Here is a 26,049-nt window from a genome sequence, read left to right as displayed (position 1 = left end):
ATCAGCTAGGCGGCCAATCGAAAACAACTTCCGGCAGGAAGATCCGCCCCCGTCCTGCTTCCGGCCACATACTGGGGCTGGATTCTCAGTGGTCCCTGCTCTCCGGCGAAGGCGGGATTTCCGGTCCCTGGGGTAGGCGACTTCCGCTTGCCGGGCCGGTTGGCTCTGGGTGGGCTTTTTACAGAGCTGGAAGTGTGTTAATTGTTGGTGGCCATGTTCTTCCCTCGCCTCAACTCCAGATGGGAGAGACTGACTCCTAGAGCGGAGCGAACTTCGAACCACATCCTTCTGGCCTGGGCGGGAGACCCGAGAGTGAAAAAAATAGGAATGAAGAAAAAATAAACCTGTGATGATTTCTCACGCTTTACCTCTCCTGCTCGAGGGTAATTCGGGGGCCGGGGGCGGGAGTGAGGCAGATTGTGGGCTACCAGAGAGCCGAGCTGGGATGAATTGAAAGGAGGCCCAAAGTGTGTGCAATATTTGGTACCTACTTATATTTTGAAATTATTGTTTATCTAAATTTGAATTGAACTGGTCAGCCTGTATATTATCCGACCACGCTTGGTGGAGGAACGGGAAGGGAGGACGGGAAGCTTCGTAGGGTTCCTAAAATATGTCATGCCCTCGTACTTCAGTGTCATTGTATTTGCTGTTCTTTCTGTCAACGTTGCCGTCTCTTCTTCAGTCACTACTTAACCCTTCAAGCTTCGGCTCACGTGTTAACTCCTGAAAGCATATCCTGGCTCTCAGCTCACTTTTTCATCAGGCACTGTGATTTAGATGCCATTCCGCTAAGTGAGGATAGACGGACAGAGGCCAAGGGGCTCTAAGTTCTAGAAAGTCATTCAAACAGAAGCCCCTGCTCCTCTCTGCTGTTCAGTGCTTGCTGTCCCGTTGCTTTAAAATTCCCTTTTGGATTCACTATCCCTGTAATATAGCATTTGTCAGTGATAACTGTTTTTTGGTTTCATTTTCCTAGTTTTCTGTCAGGACGCTTTGAGTTCTTTGAGAATAGATTATCTTGTTCTTTTCTGTACCTCAGCGAATATCACATTACCAGACTTATGGCATTCGGTACACGTTGAATTGATTTTCCAGGTTACTCATAGCAGAAGCTCTGGAGTGGCATCTTTGGGGATGCTTCCAACTCCCAGTCCTTTTCTCTTTGAAATATCCTTTATTTCAAGTTCTACCCCGTTTACTCATCCCACTCCAAAACCCTGTTCCCATGAATTTCTCACCAAGGACTCTAACCCGTGATCTCTTGCCCTTCTGTGGGCACTTACTGAACTTACAGTCTGCACTTCGGAATTTCACCATTTATTTTATGTTGTATTCATAACCCTTTCAATGAGATTGTAGCGTTTTTGAGGTTAGGGGTTATATCTTATCCTTAATTTTTTTTAATTACTCATAACTTATTATAGTCTTAAGCACACAGTACATGTTCAGTAAATGCTGACTTTGTTGACTTTACAGATTGTCTTCTATACTAGCATAAAGAAAGTAAATGACTCCATCTAGTCTGAATATGCAGCTTCGAGGACTACCCTCCATTCATCCCTCATACAATTTACATTTATTCTTTGGATAAACTGTCTTAATCTCACATAGCCTGTATTCATATTCTGATATCCCTTTGTCATTATCTGTGCCTTAGTATAAATATATACCTTATATTAATAGTTACTTAAAATTTTTTTTTGGCTGTGCCGGGTCTTCGTTGCTGCGTGAGCTTTTCTTTAATGTGGAGAGCAGCGGCCACTCTCTAGTTGCAATGCGCAGGCTTCTCATTTTGATAGCTTCTCTTGTTGCAGAGCTCAGGCTCTACGGCACATGAACTTCATTCAGTATTGGCGGGATCTTCCCAGATCAGGGATGGAACCCGTGTCCTCTGTGTTGGTAGGCAGATTGTTTACCACTGAGCCACCAGGGAAGTCCCAATAATTACTTTTAACTTTTTTTTTTTTCCTTGCAGTTAAGTTTCTTGCATCATTCAAATGATGATGATGATTTCTAATAGCCAGCTTTGTTGACAACTTATTTGCAGTATGTCCATCATCACACTAAAGACTTAACCATGTAGATAGTCCCACATTCACAAATGAAGAAATCAAGGCTTGAGGTTAAGTAATGTTCCTCAGTCACATAGTCAGCTAGTGGCAGAGCTGGAACTCAGAAGCAGATGGCCCAGAGTATTCTTAACTACTGTATGGCTAACCTGCAAATAGAATGTTAATTATGATATCTAATTTCCCCCTCTCCCTCCCGTCATTGATCTCTTGTTTGAATCTTTCTGATATTTTCTCTCACTGTGATTTATCTCTGATATTCTTTTCCTCTGCTAGTGATAGATAAGTGAGGGCTGGTCCCAGAAGGTAGAGGATATGGGAGGTAGATGTCTGAGGATTAACTTAGTTAATCCTCCAGAGGGAGAAAGGGGTTCCTTTGGTTGGGTTGGTTTAGATAGTGTGGCAGAAAGGCCTCAACCAGTTTGTCCCTATAGAGCTTAACCTAGTAAACGCATAAAACACATCAAATTTGGGAAATTAAGAAAACAGTAAACAGCTAATCAAAAGAAACTAAGTTTGGATCAAAGCGAGATGTAGATAGTGTTTGTGGGACTTAAGAAGGGAGTAGATTAGGGAAGGTAATTCTAGGTCAGACAGAAGTATCACGGCACTAAGGACCCCATATTGAGCTTTTTGCATTGGGCGTAGGAGTTGTGTCTTCTCACTTTTCCCTGGAAAAGCTACTTTTTTTCAAATGCTCCACTGTTCATTACCTCTTGAACCATTACTTAAAATCCTTCCTAATTCTCCCTTTCATTGTCTGTCTCTTGTTTCCAGTTTTTTAGAATGAGTGGCTAGGGAGAACACACAGACATGCATACCTCAGCCCTAGCATCGGCAGTGAGGACCTTGGCCTTGGTTGCTGTGCTCTGTGTGCTCTCACTAGCTTTTTAGGTCCACTCTCTGTCTATTCCTCCCTGTTTTTTCAGCATCACACGGTTTCCCTTGCCCCCTGGCTTCTCATTAGAATAGGCCAGTGGCAGACATTAGCAGAACTTTGGGAGTGGCATGAGTTCCTCTACCTAAGGCCAAGGCTCCTGCTGAAATTATAGCCCTGTCCCTTGGCTACAACTCTCCACAGGTTTCAGTGACAGTCCCTTCAGATTTACGACTAGTAAAGACTTCCTTAGAGAAGCGCATGGCAACCCATTCCAGTATTCTTACCTAGAGAATCCCATGGACAGAGAAGCCTGGCGGAGTCCATAGGGTCAAAAAGAGACATGATTGACACGACTTAGCAGGCACACACTTGGTAGGAACAAAGTCTCCCTGCTGTTCCAAGTCCCTGGGTGCTTCACCAGCCCTGAACCTCCCCATACCTCTGCAGATAATCTCTTCATTAAATCATGTCCAGTTAGCCCTTTGAGAATAAGCATCTGCTTCCTACCGGTGCCTTAATTCAATCCCCTTCTTTTTTTGTCTGGATCTTGCTTATATTTCCTGCTTTGTAATTTCTTTTGAGTCTATCCCTAATTCTTTTTGTGCTCAGCATCCTGCACCTCAGTCCAGACTTCAACAGCTCAATTTGATAACAGTATTGACACTTGTATTACACTAGGATCTGTGGCAGTTACCTTTCCCCTAAGGTTTTGCAAGTCTCTAACTGGTTTAGTGTCTCCTGGTTCTCAATTCTGCAGCCAGATTGTTATTCATAAGCAGTATTTTAATTAGATGCTTTCTTTTCTCAAACATCTTCAATAGCTCCCAAGCCTGTAGAAAAAAATAGTAAACTATTTAACCTGATATTAAATCCTTCCATTATCTTATGTTTTAAACCTATTCACTGAGAAAGCCCTCTATTCTAGGGTGTTTTTTATAATATAATTTTTATTTTATATTGGGGCTTCCCTGGTGGCTCAGAGGTTAAAGCGTCTTCCTACAATGTGGGAGACCTGGTTTCGATCCCTGGGTTGGGAAGATCCCCTGGAGAAGGAAATGGCAACCCACTCCAGTACTCTTGCCTGGAGAATTCCATGGAGGGAGGAGCTTGGTGGGCTACAGTCCATGGGGTCGAAAAGAGTCAGACATGACTGAGTGACTTCACTTTCACTTTCACAGTTAATTTACAATGTTGTGCTAGTTCCAAGTGTACAGCAAAGTGGTTCATTTATACACACACATATATATTTTTTTTCATTCTTTTTCCCTGTAGGTTATTTCAGAATATTGAGTGCAGTTCCTTGTGCTATACAGTAGGTCCTTGTTGATTATATCTTAGGTTTATTAACCATTCCTTAAATATACCTTTTGCTTTAACTGTGATACTTTTTTTCATGCTGTCCTAACAAAGGTTCCTGTTTCTCCTCACTTATTTATATACTACTTGTCTTTCAGTACAAGAACAGACTTGTCTCCCTCTTTTCTTTCCATCCTTTGTTCTCCAGTTCTGAGCATCGCACATGCAGGTGGGCTTCCCAAGTGGCACTAGTGGTAAAGAACCCACCTGCCAGTGCAGGAGATGCAGGAGACATGGGTTCAATCTCTGGGTCAGGAAGATGCCCTGGAAAAGGTATGGCAACCTGGAGAATCCCACGGACAGAGGCGCCTAGAGGGCTACGGTCCATGGGGTCGCACAGAGTTGGACATGACTGAAGCAACTTAGCACGCATGCCCAGCTGTACTGGTGACCCAGCACTGACAAGAATCGCAGTTAAAGTCACATGGCACTTAAAGTCCAGTGGGTGAGGCAGATATTAGTCAGATAATGGACAAGTAGCAAAATTGCAGCTGTGACAAGTGTAATGAAAGTCACAGCTTTTAACAGGGTTTTGTCTACTGAGAGTTAACATGGGAGTTTGCAAGCAGTACGGAGAGTTCCCCAGAAGGAATAGCAGTTATAAAGTCAGAAAAAACTGTATGTACCTTGATGGTATGTATCGTGTCTTGTTTGTCTCTTGAATAGTACACTTCTTGTAAAAGGAACTCAGTTTTTGCTGATTTTTCTTGAATCCTATGTCAGATGTGTTCTAACCACACCTCTTAGATTGATACCATCCCTTGCCTAGTGCCCATCCTTGGGGAATGTTTCCCACAGAGATCTCACTGTTTAGAATATATTGTTAATGGTATATCTGGCCCTAATGTATGCTACTTGTTATTTTGTCTTTTTTTCTTCACAAGTTGGCAAGTTTCTTCAAATGTTATGGGTCTGTATATTTCATATATCTTATATATCTTTCCTGTTTTATGTGTGCATGCATGAAGTCTCTTCAGTTGTATCTGACTCTTCGTGACCCTATGGATCATCGCCCACCCATCATAGCCCTCTGTCCATGGGATTCTCCAGACAAAAATACTGGAGTGGGTTGCCATGCCCTCCTCCAGGGGATCTTCCCGACCCCAGGGCTCAAATCAGAGTCTCTTACATCCCTGCATTGGAGGCAGGTTCTTTACTTCTAGTACCACCTGGGAAGCCCCATGTCCCATGACTCATCCCTAAAACCTAGTGTTTCCCAAATGTTGTAGATAAGTATTTATTGATGATGGTAAGAGACCCAATCTTCTCCCTCTGTCCTTCCTTTTCTAGGGAACAAGAGTCAGTAACCATCGGGGTCTGTTTTTTCAATTCAGGACTGGATATTAACAACCAAGCCTTCTTTAGGCTGTTGATAGATAAGCATAGAAGAGAAACCCACTTCTTTGAGAATTGGGGCAAGAAATACCTAATGATTAAATGAATAGGCATGTAGAGCCTTGAGGACATATAAGGAACTACTCCATGGTAGCGTGGCAGGGAAGTTGTGTTCATGATCGCTGGCTAAAAGGGGCAATGCCTGGATTCCAAAGCAACTTGACTTTCCTGGATTAAGCTGAGACAGTTTTCAGATTTCTCGGTCTTAACTTTTTTGTAATCCTTTTAAAACTGAGTGTAAAAGGTATTTGCTAGAGGATCCTAAAGTTAATGAGGGGAGGTGTGGGAAAGGAGTTGGTGGACTGATGGTAACACTGAAAGAGAAAGACCTGACCATGTTGTCAGTGGCTCTTCCAGCACAGCCCAGTTCCACCCTCCTTTCCCAAAGGAAGGCCAGTGAGTTCAGGCCTTAATAACAGGATTGGTTTTGATTTCTAAAAGAAGCTGGAGCGAAGAACATAGATTCAGCCATTTTATTTAGTAATAGTAACTTGTTCTGAACAGACAAAAATAAAATAAACCAAAAAAAAAACCCGACATATTTTTCCTAGGTATGTTTGACCTGGTTTAGTCTTTAATGAAGTGAATGGAAAAACCATCCCTAGATATTTCTGCTTTCAATAGAGTTGGCCATGACTGAGCCCGAAGCCCAGGCTAACTTTACAGCAAAGGTAGTGTGTTATATTACGTTCCAAATAAGCTAGGTTAACTAGCAAGGGTAAAGGAGCAGGGTAGCAGCCTTGGGAGGGGCAGTGTCCTTGACTAGTAGCAGTAGTATAACTGGCTGCTTTTCTCTGCTCAGGTCTCAGAGAGAAATCCCTGATGGTCTTACTAGCTGAGGCTGGGTTAGGGGGTCAGGCGGGTAATGAGGTAAAGCACAGAGTAGAGATTTCAGAAGCCTCTCCCATCAAAGCTAAAGCACCACGCCCTGCCCCATGCCCAGATGCTGGAATTGGGACTCTTCAGCACAGAAGGTATTCTCTTTGGGCTGCTTGCAGCCACACGGAAAGCTGGGCCTCTGCCTTGAGAATATCTTGGGTCCAGCAGCTCTTTAGTCCTGGCATTTAGATTCTAGGCTTGAGGCTTCCCTTTAGTACCTCTGACACCAAAGTGCTCGGCTTCTCAGTTTAATAGCCGTCACCTCCTGGGGCTGGAGCTGCAGCTGCCCCACCCCATGACAGCAGGGAAATAGAGAGGGGAACAGGACTTTAAGTGCCACAGGGACAGGACACTGGGCGTGCAAGCACACCGGCTTGTAGACCGTCCTAGATTCCCATGGATGGAGTGTCTCCCCTCCTCCTGGTCCTGTCGGCAGCACAGGGTTTATTGGAAGCCTCAGTGGACACCTCTTTATTCTGAAGAGCAACTTCCACCCCTCCCTTTCCCATCATCAAACCTGAAAGCCTTTGTCAGGCTTTGCATGTTGAAATGAGGATCACTGGCTGTAAGTTCTGGGAACCTGGGGAGTCCTACCCCCCAAACGAGAGCAAGCTACCTGTCCCCATGCTGAGCTCTCTGAATACTTTCTTTCTGCACATTCTGTATATTTGGTCCTATGTACATCTATATTACCTCTCTCTCTATGTGTGTGTGTGTGTGTGTGTATATATATATATATATTATCTCTGTTTCTCTTTCTTAGATAAACCTTTGATTTATTTATCATAGCTTAATTCCCCGAGCCTCCAGCTACTTCTTGTCTGCTAACCCAAGTAAGACTCAAGGGTTTCATCGATTTCACTAGGTCCCCCCAGTACCACCCTTTCTCATCTTTGCACCCTGAGTATCCTCCCACATGAGTCATGTTGACCATCCTCTGAAATCTCCTCCCTTAAGATCTGTGCCCAGTGCTCTCCTCACAGTCCAAGTCCATGGTTAGTGTGGTCAGGGATCCCATTGCTCACCAGACCTGGCTGCTTCTAAAGCTTGCCTGATAGCCTGAAAGATGATTTCAGCTCAGAAGAGATGGGGGCTGTAGGCTAGAAAACCACTTAGGGTTGAGGGCAAGGGAGTGTTGTTCTCTGATGGGGCTTATAAGCCAGGTTGTATCAAAAGGATGGTATGATTTAAAGTGCAATTTAGAGCAAAGTCAGGGATTGTGCAGGAGAATGAAAAAGGGTCAGTCAGAAAGTGTTCATTTTGTTATCCAAGAATCTGAGGAGTCTGGAGGCTTGGAATAGACAGTGAGGGAATGGGAAAACAGCATTTCTCTCAGGAGGGAAGCAACTGTACAGAAGAAACTAGGTGGAGGACAATTTGAAAATAGATCAGAAGATACACACACAACGCAGTGCTCTTTGCCCGCACAAGTTGAAAGAAATCAGGTGAGTCAAACATTGAATAAAGTGTAGAGACCAGAAGGTGACTCGTTGCCTTCTGTCTTCTGTCTCAGATTTTCAAGTTGTTCTGGTTCTTGTTTGCTTGAGAGCTAGGGAGTAATGGTGGGGTTTACAGTAAGTGGAGAATGAAGGGTTAGTTGAGTTCAAGGAGAGATCATATAGGAGGATCTTGGGCAGTTGTAGTAAATGATAACCATGGGTCCACTCTCCAGATTTTGCGGGTTTCTCTGTAAGGCTCATCTTTACACAGATGCAAATATACATTCTGTATAAGTGTGTAGCTTATAACAATTTGTGTGTTTGTGTGTGTGTGCGCGCGTGTGTGTGTGCATTAGTTGCTATAGCCCACCAGGCTCCTCTGTCCATAGGATTCTCCAGGCAGGAATACTGGAGTGGGTTGCCAGTTCCTTCTCTAGATCTTCCTGACCCAGGGATCAAACCTGGGTCTCCCAGATTGCAGGCAGATTTTTTACCATCTAGGCCACCAGGAAAACCCATAACAATTGGCTGGTCTACCTTAAATAATTTGCCACTTGATTCATACATTGACTCTATGCGAATCCATCTGGGGTGGGGGAGAGTATTCCTTGGTACCTAAATGAGAACAGGGAGCACTCTTGGGATTTGGAGCTTTAGAGAAAGTTCTGGCATCCATACACCCTTCATGACCTCATACCACAGTCCCCATCAGGGAACAAGGAATGGCCTGAGTCTGATCTCGTAAAATATGCCTTTTAACTTGCCTGAAACTGGCTTCATGGCAAAGGAGAGAAGAGAGAAGACTGATATTCATTTTATACTGTCTCGGGAATGGCTGAGGGAGACCATAGTTATTTGATCAGGAGGTGTAATTTCCTCCCCTCCCAGCACTGCCTAACAGAATAGCTGGCACTTTTCAGAAGGGCACTGGGAGGGGTAACAGTGAATAGTGTCTGCCAGCCACAGAGTTCTGCCTCTGCTCAAACCTTAAAGCCACGCCAATTCCCAGAAGCTGTATACAGCAGTCTGGAAATCTGAGAATGTACTCCTCCCATTTGGTGGGTTGGTTTAACTTTCCTGCGACTGTGTGCCCTGTGAGTCTAGTTTTAGTCAAGCATCAGTGTTGAGAGGAAGGCCCTTGCATTTTCCCTCCCTTCCTTCAGAGCTGGGGTTAAGGGGAGAGTGGGCTGGGCAGGAAAGAATCAGGGAAGCCAGGGACAGTGTAATCAGGAACACTATTTCCAGACCTTTCTATGGGGCCTGGACATTGGACTTTTTCTAGGGGAATGAATTGGGGAGGGTCATCACTTTATGGAACACAGGGAAACAGGGCTACCTGGAGGACAGGTTCAAAGTTTTAAACAGTAGCTCTGTGCTAGTCACCCCACAGTGAAGAATTCAATATTCAGGTTGGGTACGGATGTGGTGGTTGTGTCTTTATGCTTTATATTCCCTGGGAGTAGAGGACATGTGTGTAGGAACTGGGTATCCAAAGAGAGAGTCCAGTTTAGAAACTAGAAAGAGGAGAACAGTGGGGACCAAGGTCCTAGGTTAGAGTCGGGAGTTGCCAACAGAAAGTAAACTACACCATGAAAAACCCTGGCTTCTCTCCATAGGTTTTGGTGGAGAAAAATTATTCTGCCGACCTATATTTCTGAGGGCATATACCCCATCAGAGAGAGAGTCTTGCCTTAGGTAACATGGTAAGTGGGAAGATAGAGAGGGAGGGGGCTCCAGCCTCAAAGTACCAGACATTGGTGGTAATGGGAGGTGGGAGGGAGTCTATTCATCCAGCCGCACGGTCCTTCTAATGTGAGTCTCCAAGCATGGCTGAGGCCTTCTAAGCCACTTCAGCCTAATCTTCCCTCTCCTTCCCCCATCCTGGCTTAAGGGAGTTGTGCATCTTGGGGCCAAAGTGGGGTGAGGTGAAGGGAGGAAAATGTGGACTCCAGGTGACCTCGGGGTTAAAGAAGAGGAAGTGGAGAAGGATGCTTCTGGGGCTCCCCAGTAAGCCTGGATAACAAACATCCCTCACCCAGGAGCCACAAGAAGAAGAGAAACCAGAGGGATGGGGAGGTGGGACTCCAAGCCGTCAGACATTGCTGATGCGCACACTAACGGCACTGCCCTCCTTCTCAGCCTGCTCCCTTAGCGACTCCTCCAACTTGAGCTTTTCAGGGTCTCCATAGCGTACAGTGCTGTCACGGAGGCCGCTTGGAGAGGCTACTTTCACCACTTGGTCAAAAAGGCTGAAGTCTGCTATGTATTTGCCACTGGCTGACAGCGAGATGGCGGGTATGAACTCATAGCCCCAAAGGATCTCCTCTGGCAGGTAGGAAGTGCGCACCTGGCAGGTGGCGCTGGTGGATTCCACTGTCCCACTTAGGATCAGCACCAGCTCAAAGTCACCCTCACCACTGCGGAGGGGGAGGTCTTTCAAGGGACTGGTCTCATCTACCACGTGGTAGAAAGTAAGGGGGAGGATGAGGAAGGGGCTGTCAGAGGCTGTATCCACTTGGAAAGTCACATTGACCTGGTTGAGGCGGATGTTCTCACCCTCCTTGGTCTGGTGGGTCTGAAGCAGTTTGCCTGTCACCTGGCAGCCAATGAGGAGGCTCTTACGCATGTTGGCCACTCGGATCATAAGGCAGGGCTTCCCATTGTGAGCGGCTACGACTGCGTGCTGGCTGAAACGGATGGTCTCCGCCCGCTTCTTGGGCCGGGCAATCTTTGCCAGGAAGGTACCTGTGATGAAGATCTCCAGGATGGTGGTGAGCACCAGCTGGGCAATAAGAAGCACAATGGCCAGTGGGCACTCCTCACTGATGTAGCGGAAGCCATAGCCAATGGTGGTCTGGGACTCAAGGGAGAAGAGGAAGGCCCCGGTGAGTGTGTGCACCTGTACCACACAGGGGGTGTGGTTGGCCGGGGGGCCCAGCTCCAGCAGGTCCCCGTGGGCCACGGCTACCAGATACCACACTACACCAAAGAGGAACCAGGTGCCTGCGAAGGTGGCAGAGAAGAGCAGCAGCTTGTAGCGCCACTGCATGTCAATGAAGGTGGTCCACAGGTCCTTGAGGTAGAGGAAGCGCTTGTCAGCGATGTGCTCCATTCTCACGTTGCTTCGGCCATCTTTAGTGAGGACTCTCCTCCTCCGGATCCCTGGGCCCATTAGGGGCCGGCTTTCCGTCTGAGTGGTCTGGTTGTAATATACCTTGGCAACTGAAGTCATCTGCAGAGAGCAAGACAGCATAATGAGAGTTACTGCAGAAATCCAGCCAACTCCCAGCCGCCCCCTTCCCAACAGGAAGGAAGAAGTATTCATTTCAGTGCCACTGATCTGTTCTCTTATTAGCAAATGTTTACTGAGCACTTGCAACATGCCAGGCCCTGTAGTGCAAGATGCTGGGAAGTCAAAAATGAATCTGACAGCTGACAGCAACCTTGCTCTCCAAGAATTCACAGCCTAGTGAGAAAGATACTTGTTCAGCAAAGCAAATAATTGCAATATAGTCTGATATTTTTAATTCTTAGGCGGGGCAGAGAAGAAAAAGTAATAATAAGTTCCCAGTTCCTTGAAAGTGGCAGTGGGACTAAAGAGGGCTCTGCTGGTCTCCTTTCACCACAGAACTGGTTCTGTGAAGATCCCTAATTCTGAAATAGGATCTGTCCCTACTGTCTTGAATGACACCAGCAAGAAAGACTATCCTGTTGTTATCCTTCCAGGTCAGTCCCCCTGAACACACATATGCCCTTAATTTCTCCATTCTCTCCCCAACCTCCACGTCAGTGCTCACTGGTGATACTAAGATACTCTTCTAGCTGAGAAGATAGCAGAAACTACCCGTTCTTCCACCCCTCAAGATGTTCTCTAAGCACCCAGCCCATTTCACTATTTATTATTATTGTCATTATCATCTTTTTGCATTATCTAGGTTTGGGTCTGGAGTGGTGTCAGAAAGAGCATAGACAGAACTGAGCAAAAGTAAACAAGCGATGGGGTAGGAAAAACATCTAACTGAAGCCTCCTGGCAGCACTGGGCTGTTTTCCCAAGGACTGGGAGAGATGCCAGATTGTAGGTGGCAAAATTGTCTTGACTGAGTGAAGTAGGAGAGTTGGGAATGTATATTAGCTTGTGACTATGTGTGCTCAAGTTCAGATTCAGGAATGCTGTTTGTCCTGATAGTAGAAAGTGGGACAAGGCTCTGAAATAGGAGACAACTCATTTAATACAAGGTGCTTGGCACCTCTGCCCAAGGAATAACTTGTACTTTTCCAGCAGAGAAAGAATTAAAATAAATTGAGCCCTTGGACTTGATATCTGCTGGCCAGGCCTTCTGGGAAGGAGCATGTGATCTCTGGGGAGTTTGTTTCTTCTTGGAGAACACAGAGAGGCTCATCACATTCTCCATTCTCAGAAGTCTGTCCCATTGCATTTTATCCTTCTGCACACTGCCCCTTAGCCTGTATTTCCATGGCTTTATTGCTAGAAAGCTCTAAATTATCTAGGTCGATTCATATATTCACCCAGTCAGTTCAGTTGCTCAGTTGTGTCCAACTCTGCGACCCCATGGACTACAGCACAACAGGCTTCCCTGTCCATTACGAACTCCCGGAGATTGCTCAAAGTCAAGTTTGAGTCAGTGATGCCATCCAACCATTTCATCCTCTGTTGTCCCCTTGTCCTCCTACTTTCAATCTTTCCCAGCATCAGAGTCTTTTCCAATGAGTCAGTTCTTTGTGTCAGGTGGCCAAAGTATTGGAGCTTCACCCAAATAGACACAAAATTGGAGATCACCAACAGACAAGAATCCAAGAATATTCAGAGACAACCAACAGTGCATTTTACACTGCCCACTTGGAACTCATCCACATGAGACTCCTCAACCAGACATGGCTATTTTGGAGGAGATCCTGTAATTCTGAAGTTTGAAAAAATTTTTATTTAGGGCCCAAGTAAAGCCCCATTCAGTACTCAGAAGTAGTAATATTAGTAAAAGAAACAATCACCACAAAACTTGCATCTGTGTGCAATCACAGTTTACATGTTAGCATGCTTCTCATTTGACCCTCAAGCTCTTGAAAGAAATGAAACTTCTATAGAAGATTTTGAAGAACAGGGAAATCTAAAACAGGTTCTAGAGAACAGAAGGTGTGCTAGAAAGTTGTGGATGAGTGAGCATGATTTTAATTTTCAAAAAGAAAATTTAAATGCATTTCACAGACTACAAAGAGGTAGACCATAGACAAGACTCTAGAATGGAACATTAAGATAGTGAATGCTTGGGCAGGGTTGGGGAAAGGCAGTTATCAGTAGGACCCAGCATGGGGTTACTAAGAACAAGTCAAATGATGTTAACCTAATTTTCTTTGACAAGGTTACTAATTTGGCACATCAGAGAAATGTAATAGAGAAAGTGCAACTAAGCAAGTTTTTTTTTTTTTTTTTTTTTTTTACAAGATCTCTCGTTATGTCCTTGGGGATAGAGACAAATGAACAAAATGCTTCTCTAATTGGGTGGCTTAAAAATAAAAAATCAGTGTTACTGGTGAGTGGATCATGAGAGCCTGAAATAAGCTTTCTAATGATGTACCAGAGAGCTTTATCTTTGGTCTTGCCCTCAGTCAATGTTCTTAACACTAATTTTATTCAAAAATATAGAACACATGGCCATCGATTATGCAAATGACACAGAGTTGGGACAGATCAAAAAGAAGCCAGATGAGTGGGCCAAATATAACAAAAAGGATAAACATAGGATTACATATTTGGGTCCAAAAATTACCTGAGCAAGTTCTGCAATTGGAAAGATGTGATTTCATAAGCAGAACCATGAAAATAAAGGTAAGCATTTTAGCAGAAAGTAATCCAATGTGAGTTACTTATGTGTTTTGGCTGCCAAAAAAGCAGTGCAATTGTAAGTTCCTTGAGTTGAACTAAAGTATCTAAGGATTCAGTTGAGTCTGAACCTCTGTTCATCTCACATCTGCAGTATTGAGTCTCAAGGAACAATCAGGACATGAGGGTCTTCAGAACCAAATCATGTGAGAAGTGGTTGAAGGTAATGGAGAAGATTACTTAGGAGAAGAGGCAGTCTGAGGGATATGAAGGCTATGTGAGAATATTTGGTTTGAATGCACTGCCATGTGAACACAAGTTTGAGCTCCAAGGGGAACAACCAGGACCACTGAGTTTAAACCATCAAGAAAAAGATAAACTGCAAAGGAAAGGATTCCAGATTGATATGAAGAACATTGTAACAAATGTAGAAAGAGCATCTCAAAAGGTAGAGAGTACCCTGTCCCTGGAAGTGTTCAACGCCAGGTAGGATGAGAACTTTACAGAGATTCTACAGAGGAGATTAGAGCTTTGGATGGGAGGTTTAAAGACTGTCTTTAAGTTTCTGACTACATTCATAGAAGATCAAGATGCCTGCCTCCTTCCTGTCTGTATCACCTCACTTTATACCATGACATCCAGGGATCCTACACTGAAGTCCTAGCTTTGCTTGTGCTGAGGAGAGACCCTGTATAATCTGGGGAAATGGAAGCTCTTGGGGCTCAAGGGATGTCTTGCTTATTGTTCCCAACGTAATAGTCTATAATTATATATCATTTGGGGGCTTCCCTTGTGGCTCAGTTGGTAAAGAATCCGCCTGCAATGAGGGAGACCTGGGTTCGATCTCTACGTTGGGAAGATCCCCTGGAGAAGGGAAAGGCTACCCACTCCAGTGTTCTGGCCTAGAGAATTCCATGGACTGTATAGTCCACGGGGCTCCAAAGAGTCAGACACGACTGAGCGACTTTCACTTCACTTCATATATCATTTTACAGTTTATGAGACATGTAATTTGACCCCCACACCGTGAGGTAAGTAGGAAACGCATCATTAGAAACTAAGGTTCAAAGACGTTTGCTCCAAGTGGATTTGGAGCCAGAACCCAAGTCTTCTGGCTCCAGAACTTTTAAATTATAGCAACTGCTTGCATATATCCCGAGTTCATTCTCACCGTCTCATGTTCTCAGGAGGTGCCTCTGTAGTTTCCTGTATAGAGGAGCACAGCTAATACAGAGAAGATGGGGCGCAGAGCTTCCAGAGGCCAGTGTTAAGGCGACAGATTCTTGGGCAGTGGAGGTTTGGGCTACTGTTAGTGGTGACTGCCGCCTCCAACTGTGGGCCTGCTGTTGCCAGCCTTTGTATCTGCCTCCTCCAGCTGTTACATGCTGCTCCCAGCTATTGCGCTACCTCCCACCGCCAGGCAGCTTTGTTCTCCACAGTACTGAGAATCGGAAGCATATGAACAAATCTGCTACACTCCACCCCCAGGGCTGGCTGGGCCCCTGGAGAAGGGGGCAGCGTAGAGTTCTGGAAATGATTTGTTGCTGCCCCACCTGAAACACATAACTGTCTCCTCTAGAGGGTGCTGTTTTCCCAGAACAGTCCCAGCCAGATACCAGGGACAGTAGCTGAAGAATTCTGAAAACAAAAGCAGCCTCTCAGCTGTCAGACACAATCACCTTCTTTCTACTCCAAAAATTAAGCTAATGAGTCCCTAAAACAAAAGCCAGTCACACCTACAGTGATGTCCGGCACGTCCCCTTAGCAAACACCTCTCCCTCCTGATTCACACCTGCAGATGGATCTAAGCTTTATTTCTTTATCTAAGAGCTCATGAGTCATTTATTCTCCAGAATGGATTTATCAGAGCCTTTCTTGAGTACCGGACTGCTCTGCAGTATGCACACTCCTCCTGTGATTAAAGCTGATTCCTGGCTCCCCATTGCTCTGAGCACAACATTCAAGGCTCTTCGTGATTTGGTCCCTGCTTCCTCCTTGGCTTTGGTCTGGCCACTTTTCTGCTCATATCCTGGACTCTGGCTCCATAAAGCCCCTCACATCTACCTTTACCTCTGGATCTGCTTTGGCTCTGCCCCGCTCCTTGCCCACCAGGATGATGACCTTCAGCTTATCTTTCAAAACTCACTCAAGTGTTCGTTTCCCCCTTGGAAGCCTGCCTGACAGTTAAAGAAACAGTTCACCTCCACCTCCCCGCCTCCAGAAGCAGTTTGTACACATTCCTATTTTCAAACATCATGGTGTTTTGCAACGGTTTGTTTACAATTGTTTGCCATCTGTGAGTTCTGAATTTAAGGCCACAGACTGTGCACATCACCTGTTTCACTAGTACTGAGTGCAGTTTGTTGAGAAAGTCTGAGTAAAAGGATGACTAGAACCCTGATTTGGACAAAGGCCTGAGTCAGGGCTGCAGCCATGGTCTACCTCATAGGGACCCAAGTTTACACGTGCACAGATGTTTACAAATTCTTTTTTCAAAAGGTGGGATAGAGCAAGCCCCAGGCACAGGTCCCAGCTCTCTCTGGATCTGCAGTTCCCTTTCCAAGAGGATGAAGGAGGAGAACAAGCCTATACACAGCTGTGGGCATTGGGGAGGACTCTGCCAAACGGCATGACCAGAAAGGATGCTTCAGCCCCCTCCCTGAGGCAGTGGAGCAGGGGCAGCTTAGAGCTGTGTACCCGTCAGGCTGGGAGTGGGGTGGGCGGGGAAGCAGCCCTGAGCAAAGAGCTTTATCCTCTCTGTGGCAAGAGCAACCCAAATGAAGAAGCTTTGGGATACGAATTCTAAATGCATCCATTTCCATGTGCGAATGAATTCTCTTTCTTCTACTTCTGCCCCTCTTTGGTTTCCTAAATAGTTAACAGTGCCAGGACTTCCCTGGTGGTCCAGTGGTTAAGACTTCGTGCTCCAATAAAGGGAATCCTCAGAATGGGAGAAAATAATTGCAGATGAAACAACCGACAAAGGATTAATCTCCAAAATATACAAGCAGCTATGTAACTCAATACCAGGAAAACAACCCAATCAAAAAAATGGGTGGAAGACCTAAACACATTTCTCCAAAGTAGACATACAGATGGCCAACAAACACAGGAAACGATGCTCAGCATCACTCATTACTAGAGAAATGCAAATAAAAACTACAATAAGGTATCACCTCATACCAATCAGAATGGCCATCACTTAAAAATCTACAAATGCTGGATAGGATGTGGAGAAAAGGAAAACCCTCTTGCACAGTTGGTGGGAATGTAAATTGATAGATATGGCTGCTATGGAGAACAACATGAGTCCTTAAAAAAAAAAAAACTAGGAATAGAACTACCATGTAACCCATAAATCCCTCTACTGGCCATATATCCTGTGAAAATCATAGCTGAAAGGGGCACATGTATCCCACTGTTCGTTGCAGCACTTTTTTACAGTAGCTAGGACGTGTAAGCAGCCTAGATGTCCATCGACAGATGAATGAATACAGAAATTGTGGTACATATATACAACGGACTGTTACTCAGCTTTAAAAAAGTACACATTTGAGTCAGTCCTAATAGGTGGGTGAACCTATAGCCTATTGTACAGACTGAAGTAAGTCAAAGACAAATACTGTATATTAAGCATATATATGGAATCTATACAGATGGTACTGACGAACCTATTTTCAGGGCATCAGTGGAGATGCAGATATAGAGAACAGACTTATGGGCACGGTGTGAGAGAGAGAGGATGAGACGAATTGAGAGTAGCATGGAAACATACATTACCACATGTAAACTAGATAGCCAGTGAATTGGCTGTGTGACACAGGGAGGTCAACCCAGTGCTACATGACAACCTAGGAGGGCTGGATGGGGAGGGAGCTGGCAGGGAGGTCCAAGAGGGAGAGGACATATGTATACCTGTGGCTGACTCATGTTGATGTATGGCAGAAACCAGCACAATATTGTAAAGCAAATAACTTGCAATAAAAAATTTAAAAAAAAAGACTCTGTACTCCCAATGTAAGTGGCACAGGTTTGATCCCTGGTCAGGGAATTAAGATCCTGCATGCATGGTACAGCCAAAAATTTTTTTAAATAGTTAACAGTGCCATAACTTCCAAGTTAACTGCATTGAAAATGTTTCACAACATCTCAAACTCTGCTCCTTCCTCATCCCAATATTCATCAGGTGCCACATGCTGTGGATTTGTTACTATGTCTCTTCCCCCTCATTTCATTGTCTGAGTTCAGGTCCTTAATACCTTTTGGCTGAACCATCAACCTCCTACTCATCTCCTGTCTCTATTCTTTCTCCCCAAATCCTTCCCACACCGCTACCGGATCACTCTTCCTAAGCTACGCCTCTGATCACGAATCAGTGCACATGCATCCGGTACTTCACATAGCACTTCTACTCTCGTGGCATTCCTATGAGATATTAAGGTTACAATCCTTATTTTATGAATGAGGAAACTGAAGCCAAGGGAGATGATGTGATTGGTAAATCGAGGTCTTTGCTCTCCCAAACTTTCTCCCTCCAAACTCCATTTGTCATTGTACTATAACTATCTCAGATCCTTCCCCAGCTCAATCCCTTCTACTCTTGGTTTAGGTTTTACAGATGATGTGTCCACTAGGTATCAAAGACAGGCCAAACTCAGTCTGGAGCATTCGCAGAGTCTGCTTCTGTACCTTCTTTCCAGCCTTCTTTCCTGCCTCTTCTGTCCTTGGCAAACTTCAGACAAACCAGCAGTCCCCTGCTCCCTATTGCACAAACCCCGGTTTTCCTGCCTTCAAAGGGCTGTTCATGCTCCTGTCTCTTCCTGGACTCCTTTTCTCCTTGTCTTTATATAGCTGAGATATCTTTCAGAGCCCATTTCAAATGATTCCTTTTCCATGAGGACTTCTCTGACCCCCACAGCCTTAAGTAAAGCCTCTGAAAAAAAAAAAAAAAATATATATATATATATGTGTGTGTGTGTATTTATATTCCATCTATATCTTCTATTGCACATCTACTTGGTATAACATGTATCTTCTACTACGAAGAAGCTTATTGAAATAAGGATTCAGGTATAGCATATTTCAATTAGCCTGACGTATGATTAACACAATGTATGACACACAGTAGGTACTCAAGAAGTAGTTTCAGTCAGGTCAGTCGCTCAGTCGTGTCCGACTCTGTGACCCCATGAATCACAGCAGACCAGGCCTCCCTGTCCATCACCAACTCCCAGAGTTCACCCAAACTCATGTCCATCGAGTCGCTGATGCCATCCAGCCATCTCATCCTCTGTGGTTCCCTTCTCCTCCTACCCCCAATCCCTCCCAGCATCAGGGTCTTTTCCAATGAGTCAACTCTTTGCATGAGGTGGCCAAAGTATTGGAGTTTCAGCTTCACCATCAATGCCTCCAATGAACACCCAGGACTGATCTCCTTTAGGATGGACTGGTTGGATCTCCTTGCAGTCCAAGGGACTCTCAAGAGTCTTCTCCAACACTACAGTTCAAAAGCATCAATTCTTCAGTGCTCAGCTTTCTTCACAGTCCAACTCTCACATCCATACATGACCACTGGAAAAACCATAGCCTTGACTAGATGGACCTTTGTTGGCAAAGTAATGTCTCTGCTTTTCAATATGCTATCTAGGTTGGTCATAACTTTCCTTCCAATAAGTTAAGTGTCTTTTAATTTCATGGCTGCAATCACCATCTGCAGTGATTTTGGAGCCCCCCAAAAATAAAGTCTAACACTGTTTCCACTGTTTCCCCATCTATCTGCCATGAAGTGATGGGACCAGATGCCATGATCTTCGTTTTCTGAATGTTGAGCTTTAAGCCAACTTTTTCACTCTCCTCTTTCACTTTCATCAAGAGGCTTTTGAGTTCCTCTTCACTTTCTGCCATAAGGGTGGTGTCATCTGCATATCTGAGGTTATTGATATTTCTCCTGGCAATCTTGATTCCAGCTTGTGCTTCTTCCAGCCCAGCATTTCTCATGATGTACTCGTGGAGGAGGAAGTTAAATAAGCAGGGTGACAATATACAGCCTTGATGTACTCCTGTTCCTATTTGGAACCAGTCTGTTGTTCCATGCCCAGTTCTAACTGTTGCTTCCTGACCTGCATATAGGTTTCTCAAGAGGCAGGTCAGGTGGTCTGGTATTCCCATCTCTTGAAGAATTTTCCACAGTTTATTGTGATCCACACAGTCAAAGGCTTTGGCGTAGTCAATAAAGCAGAAATAGATGTTTTTCTGGAACACTCTTGCTTTTTCGATGATCCAGTGGATGTTGGCAATTTGATCTCTGGTTCCTCTGCCTTTTCTAAAACCAGCTTGAACATCTGGAAGTTCACGGTTCACATATTGCTGAAACCTGGCTTGGAGAATTTTGAGCATTACTTTACTAGCGTGTGAGATGAGTGCAATCGTGCGGTAGTTTGAGCATTCTTTGGCATTGCCTTTCTTTGGGATTGGAATGAAAACTGACCTTTTCCAGTCCTGTGGCTACTGCTGAGTTTTCCAAATTTGCTGGCATATTGAGTGCAGCACTTTCACAGCATCATCTTTCAGGATTTGAAATAGCTCAACTGGAATTCCATCACCTCCACTAGCTTTGTGTGTAGTGATGCTTTCTAAAGCCCACTTGACTTCACATTCCAGGATGTCTGGCTCTAGGTGAGTGATAAAACCATCATGTTATCTGGGTCATTAAGATTTTTTTTGTACAGTTCTTCTGTGTATTCTTGCCACCTCTTCTTAATATCTTCTGCTTCTGTTAGGTCCATACCATTTCTGTCCTTTATAGAGCCCATCTTTGCATGAAATGTTCCCTTGGTATCTCTAATTTTCTTGAAGAGATCTCTAGTCTTTCCCATTCTGTTGTTTTCCTCTATTTCTTTGCATTAATCGCTGAGGAAGGCTTTCTTATGTCTCCTTGATATTCTTTGGAACTCTGCATTCAGATGCTTCTATTTTTCCTTTTCTCCTTTGCTTTTCGTGTCTCTTCTTTTCACAGCTATTTGTAAGGCCTCCTCAGACAGCCATTTTGCTTTTTTGCATTTCTTTTCCATGGGGATGGTCTTGATCCCTGTTTCCTGTACAATGTCACAAACCTCCATCCATAATTCATCAGGCACTCTATCTATCAGATCAAGTCCCTTAAATCCATTTCTCACTTCCACTGTATAATCATAAGGGATTTGATTTAGGTCATATCTGAACGGTCTAGTGGTTTTCCCCATTTTCTTCAATTTCAGTCTGAATTTGGCAATAAGGAGTTCATGATCTGAGCCACAGTCAGCTCCCAGTCTTGTTTTTCCTGACTGTATAGAGTTTCTCCATCTTTGGCTGCAAAGAATATAATCAATCTGATTTCTGTGTTGACCATCTGTGATGGTCCATGTGTAGAGTCTTCTTTATCAAGAAGTAGTTTATGAGTAAATAAATGAGGAGGAGGGTACTCCCAAATCACTGCAGCCACAGGGGCCAATGTAAGCATACTGAGAATCCTTCTCCACGAGGACCAAGGGCATATGGAAGCTCTTGGTCTGGGGACAACAGATAGAACTTCACTCTGGTTCAGGGTCTCTGTCCCTCTGAGGCCTTCTCACTCCCCATTCTTGTTTGTATCTTTTGATTTTTTTCTTATGATGATTTTTCTCTTTCCTGTATCCACTGAAATGCCAATAACTAATTATCAGCACTATTAGATATGCAAACAAACCAAACACCCTCATCTGTAATGATGCACCCACTGCATAGGCATATTTATGCAAGTCTCAGGTGTGTGTTCGTGCATTTATACAATGAACATTTACTAGGTGCCAGATTCTAAACAGGACACTGAAATTATGGAGGTAAGTTGGATATAGATTCTAGCCTTGAGCGCCTTACAATCAAATAAGGGAGACAACCACAAAGCAGGCAAAATGTGATAAGTGCCAGGGGGTGGGGGGAAGATCCATGAAGTCCTGGGGGACTTTGCAAAGGGAAAGGTGACGTCCAGCTCAAGGCGATGGGGCTGGAAAGACAACCAATATGTATTGACGGAGCACCTATTAAGTGCTAGGCACTGGGCTAAGCTGTTGGGGATATTTTAATGTTATCTCCTATAATTGCTATTATCCTCATTTTTTTTTTTACCAGGAAACATAATCAGTAAGTAACAAGCAAGAGTTGAGGTTTTTCCTCCACACCTGACTGTTTCACCCAGGGGAGATTATGTTAGAGAAATGTGGCACTGGGACTGTGCCTGAAGGCAAGATTTGGACCCTTAGAGACTGGAGTTTGGGGGTGGGGTCAAAGAGAAGGCCCCTCAGGGAAGAGAGCTGTAGGAACAAAAGGTATAGCGTTGAGGTGATCCAGGGCCAGCAGGGGAGAGGAGCCAGTCATTTTGGTAGAAGTGTTGAGAGCACGTGAGACTTAATGGGACAAATGGGAAAACAACGATGGGCTCTGATCCCATAACACCCTCCTGCCTTGTGGTCAGCTTCATAGATTTAAAGGTTGGGCTTAGAATGAGGGGCACGAGCCACGTGGCCTGGGTATGGAGCCCAGCACCTCCCACAGGGATCAGATTCAGGGACTTGGTCCCCTGCCTGTAGTGCACACCCATTCAGAGCCCCGGGTGGGGGGAGTCTTCTCTTCTGACCACGGAGTACTTCCTCTTCCTGGCGGCTGGTTCAGGGAAACAGGAGAGAGAATGAGGGCAACTATCATTTCCTGAATGCCTAGTTTAGACCAGCACATCACATTTCACCTTTGCAGCAACTCAGGAACAGAGTTTTGTTTTGTTTCTTTTTTTTTTTTTAAGATTTTTTTTTTGATGTGGACCATTTCTAAAGTCTTTATTGAATTTGTTACAATATTGCTTCTGTTTTATGTCTTGGTTTTTTGGCCACAAGGCATGTGGAATCTAAACTCCCCAACCAGGGATCAAACACGCACCCCCTGTGTTGGAAGGCGAAATCTTAACCACTGGACCGCCCAGGATGTCCCAGGCAGAATTTCCATTCTTCAGTTCCTTATGGAAATTGGGTGCAAGGAGCCCAGGTGACCCAATATATAAGTAGCAGAGCTGAGATTAGTATCTAGTTCTGGCTACATTACAAAGTTCTCTCCACTATAGCTTCAGGTTAATATTACAGTGACCTTGCCTTTGCTGAGCATATTTCACACTCAACAACACCTAGAGAAGATGGACACCTAGAGCAGGATGGGGGCTCGCAGGAGCCAGGTGTGCAGAATGCGCAGCAATCATCCAGGGTGCGTCTGAGGGTTGGTGGTCATGCTCTCTGTTGTGTGACTGCTCTGTCCTAGTGCTCCTTCTAGGTCCGCATGACAGGTCTTTATCCTCCCCATTCCTTCCCTTGGACTCTGCTCCCCACTCTCTTCTCATCTCTTCTATCATCTGCACTGCCCTGCTCATATTTCATACTGGCTGTTTTACCAAAATGTGTCTCCCCTTGTCTATCCTTCTTTTCACCTTCCTCTTTGTCTTTTCACTCCCCCTACATCTGTCTGGCCCATCCCTTCTTCTCCTCCAAGTTTCTTCTGCCTCCTGTCTTGCATCCTGGACATGTGATTTTGGAAGAGGGTGATATGGAGGAATACTGTGTGTGTGTGTGTGTGTGTGTGTGTGTGTGTGTGAGAGACAGTCACTCAGTCATGTCCCACTCTTTGCCACCCTATGGACTATAGCCCACCAGGCTCTTCTGTCCATGGGATTCTCCAGGCAAGAATACTGGAGTGGTTAGTCATTCCCTTCTCCAGGGGATCTTCCCGACCCAGGGATCAAACCCAAGTCTCCTGCATTGCAAGTGGATTCTTTACTGTCTGAGCCACCAGGGAAGCCCGAAGGAATACTGTGCTGTCCATCAAATCACACCTCTGACCTCCAAAATCTGTGTCACTGTATCCCCACCCACATCCCAAAGCCAAGGTGCCCATGTTAGTAGAGGCATTCTAAGCCCCACAACCTCCTGTTCGCCCTGTGCAGATGGGTCCCATCCCTCCCACTGGCCTTGGTGGAGACAGGAGACTACTACTTAGCCTCCTCTCACCAACCATATTATCTCTGTTTTGGATACCAGCTCCAACTTGAATAGCGACCTTGGAGGCCTCCAGGAGGAGATCAGCTGCACAGTGGGGACTGAAAAGAAGCATTTCTACGCTTCCAAGTGTTCTAAATGTGAGCGAGGGGAAGAGAGGAGAAAGGAGACGGTGTCAAGGAAGGCCTAGAAGAAAAGCACTGCGGGGTTATGTAAGCCCTCAACGTTGGGAGAGGAATGGAGCTGGGTTTGGGGTTCTTTTGAAAGTTGATGTCTTTGTTCATTAATCTTCCTCCTGTCCTGCCCCAAAGAAAATAAACAAATAGAAACTGAGCCAGATGCACACAAATCTTGAGGTGGGGAAAAAAAGGGCCGTGTGTGTGTCCGGGGCCTGCCTTGCCAGCTGAGTCACTGCAGGCTCTGCCTCCCACCCTCCTATCTCCTTCCCCTTCCCTCCCATCCTCTAGCCTCGGCCTGACACAAGGCCCTGGCCCAAGGAAGAATAGGCTTTTCTTCCCTTGTGTCAACGTTTGGAAAGTTCTCATAGTCTGATCAAAAGAAAGGATAAAAGCCTTCAAAGCATTTCCTGGGAGCCTGTGACCTCCATTTGGCCCTTCTGACCCTCTTGTGCTTTCCGGTCAGAAGAGGGAGGAACACAGAGATGGAGCCCTGTCAGATGTTCTCCTCTGTCCAGACGCCACCCCAGTCAGTGTGGGCTGATTAGGACCACAGCCCCTTCCTCTGCCCCAATTCCCTGGCAGTGACTCCTGTCCCATATGAGAAGGGAACAGCGTTCCTGCAAAGAACTACCGGGGCGGGGGGAGGGGGATGGTTCTTCAGGGACCTCCTTCCCCCAGCTGGAGAGGGAGAGGACTTCCTGGCATGTGCAGCCGGTCACGACTGCCTCTTTGATGCACCTGCCTCCCCTTGCCCCCGGCGCGCGCTCCCTCTGTGAGTCACCACCCGGCCACAGCGTCTGCCCCTACCCATTGTGTGGAGCCGCAGGGCTGCACACCCTGGTCCTGTGTGAGGAGCTTGGCACCATCCAGAGTTCAGCTGAGGACAAAGGATGCACCAGTGCCTCCTCAGCCCCAGCTCCAGCTATCCGGGGAGCCTCCCGGCCTGGCCCCGTCTGGGTCCTCACCTCAGAAGAACGTCTCAGAGATATTAACCCACCCCTCCTCACCTTGACTGAAGAACCAGAAAAATCAGGCGCTAAGACACAGCTGAGGCGCTGAGAAGCAATGGCATTAATACAAATAACATCCGTTGTCGTTGTTATTCTATTGTCATCGGTAAGACCTGAGACAACGAAGAGGTCCCCAAGGACACTGGGGGAGGTTTCAGAGGAGCTGGGCTGGCGATGACCAAGGGCTTGGTTCAAGACTCGTGTTCATGTGTCAGCTGCCCTGACTCTTTAATCAGGCACCACCTGGCCGGGGTTCTTGAGATTCTCCATAGAACCCAACTGATCCCCAATGATATTAGTTGAGAGGATCACCCTAGTTTGGAAGTTAGAAGTATTCTTCCAGACAGAGCCCCGCTGGGAGAGTTCACCCCCACGCCCAGCTGCATTTAGCATAGAGGGTGCTGGCAAGATTACAGATGGCTGGAGGGGAGCAGAAGAGATGAGACCACTCCGCAAATTCAAGCTTCACCAGGTTACCTGCCCCCGACACCCCGCCCCCGGGTCTGTGCTGAAGCTCACCTTCCCACCACCAGGGGGCAGGGCACCCCAGCCCCAGGAGACTGCCTGTGCCCAGGGCAGCTGGGCTACACCTGCCCTAGCCGCCCTACCTCCACCCCAGCCCCCTCCTTTTACTATTAGGTTAAAGCATACAAAATTACCCATTTTTCAAAATGTCAGCAATCTCAAGTGGTCCAATCTATTAATATTTAATAACAATAAAAACAAGAGCACCAGTCTCCTTCAAACTACCAGGGTCTGCGTTCTGCAAAGCATGTTAGAAGCAATTTCACTTGATCCTCACAGCCAGCTGGGTGGCAGCTAGAGCTCCAAGAAGCTCTCTCCAAGGTCACAGCTCAACTTCCAGTCATCAAGTCCAAGGGCATTTTGTCAGCCCTTGACCCCAGCAGTCTCTCTGCATCATGTGAGACTGATGACCAGTCTGTGTGTTC

General features: G+C 45.7%; 1 protein-coding gene and 1 long non-coding RNA gene across 2 annotated transcripts in view; one reads left to right on the top strand and one right to left on the bottom strand.

Moving 5' to 3' along the window:
• The first annotated feature begins 129 nt into the window (after positions 1-129).
• On the top strand, positions 130-24,243 carry LOC132344821 (uncharacterized). The gene is made up of 2 exons (XR_009493832.1): positions 130-383; positions 23,953-24,243. It is a non-coding gene; the product is annotated as an uncharacterized lncRNA (long non-coding RNA).
• Positions 6,163-26,049, bottom strand: part of KCNJ10 (potassium inwardly rectifying channel subfamily J member 10) — a 35,144-nt gene continuing 15,257 nt past the window's right edge. The window contains exon 2 of the mRNA NM_001081601.1: positions 6,163-11,253. Coding sequence (NP_001075070.1) covers positions 10,114-11,253 — 1,140 coding nt within the window. The 3' untranslated portion in view covers positions 6,163-10,113. The remainder of the gene's footprint in view (positions 11,254-26,049) is intronic.

This window comes from Bos taurus, chromosome 3, assembly GCF_002263795.3.
Source record: "Bos taurus isolate L1 Dominette 01449 registration number 42190680 breed Hereford chromosome 3, ARS-UCD2.0, whole genome shotgun sequence".
NCBI classification, from domain to species: domain Eukaryota; kingdom Metazoa; phylum Chordata; class Mammalia; order Artiodactyla; family Bovidae; genus Bos; species Bos taurus.
This window is presented reverse-complemented; position numbering and strand designations above follow the sequence as displayed.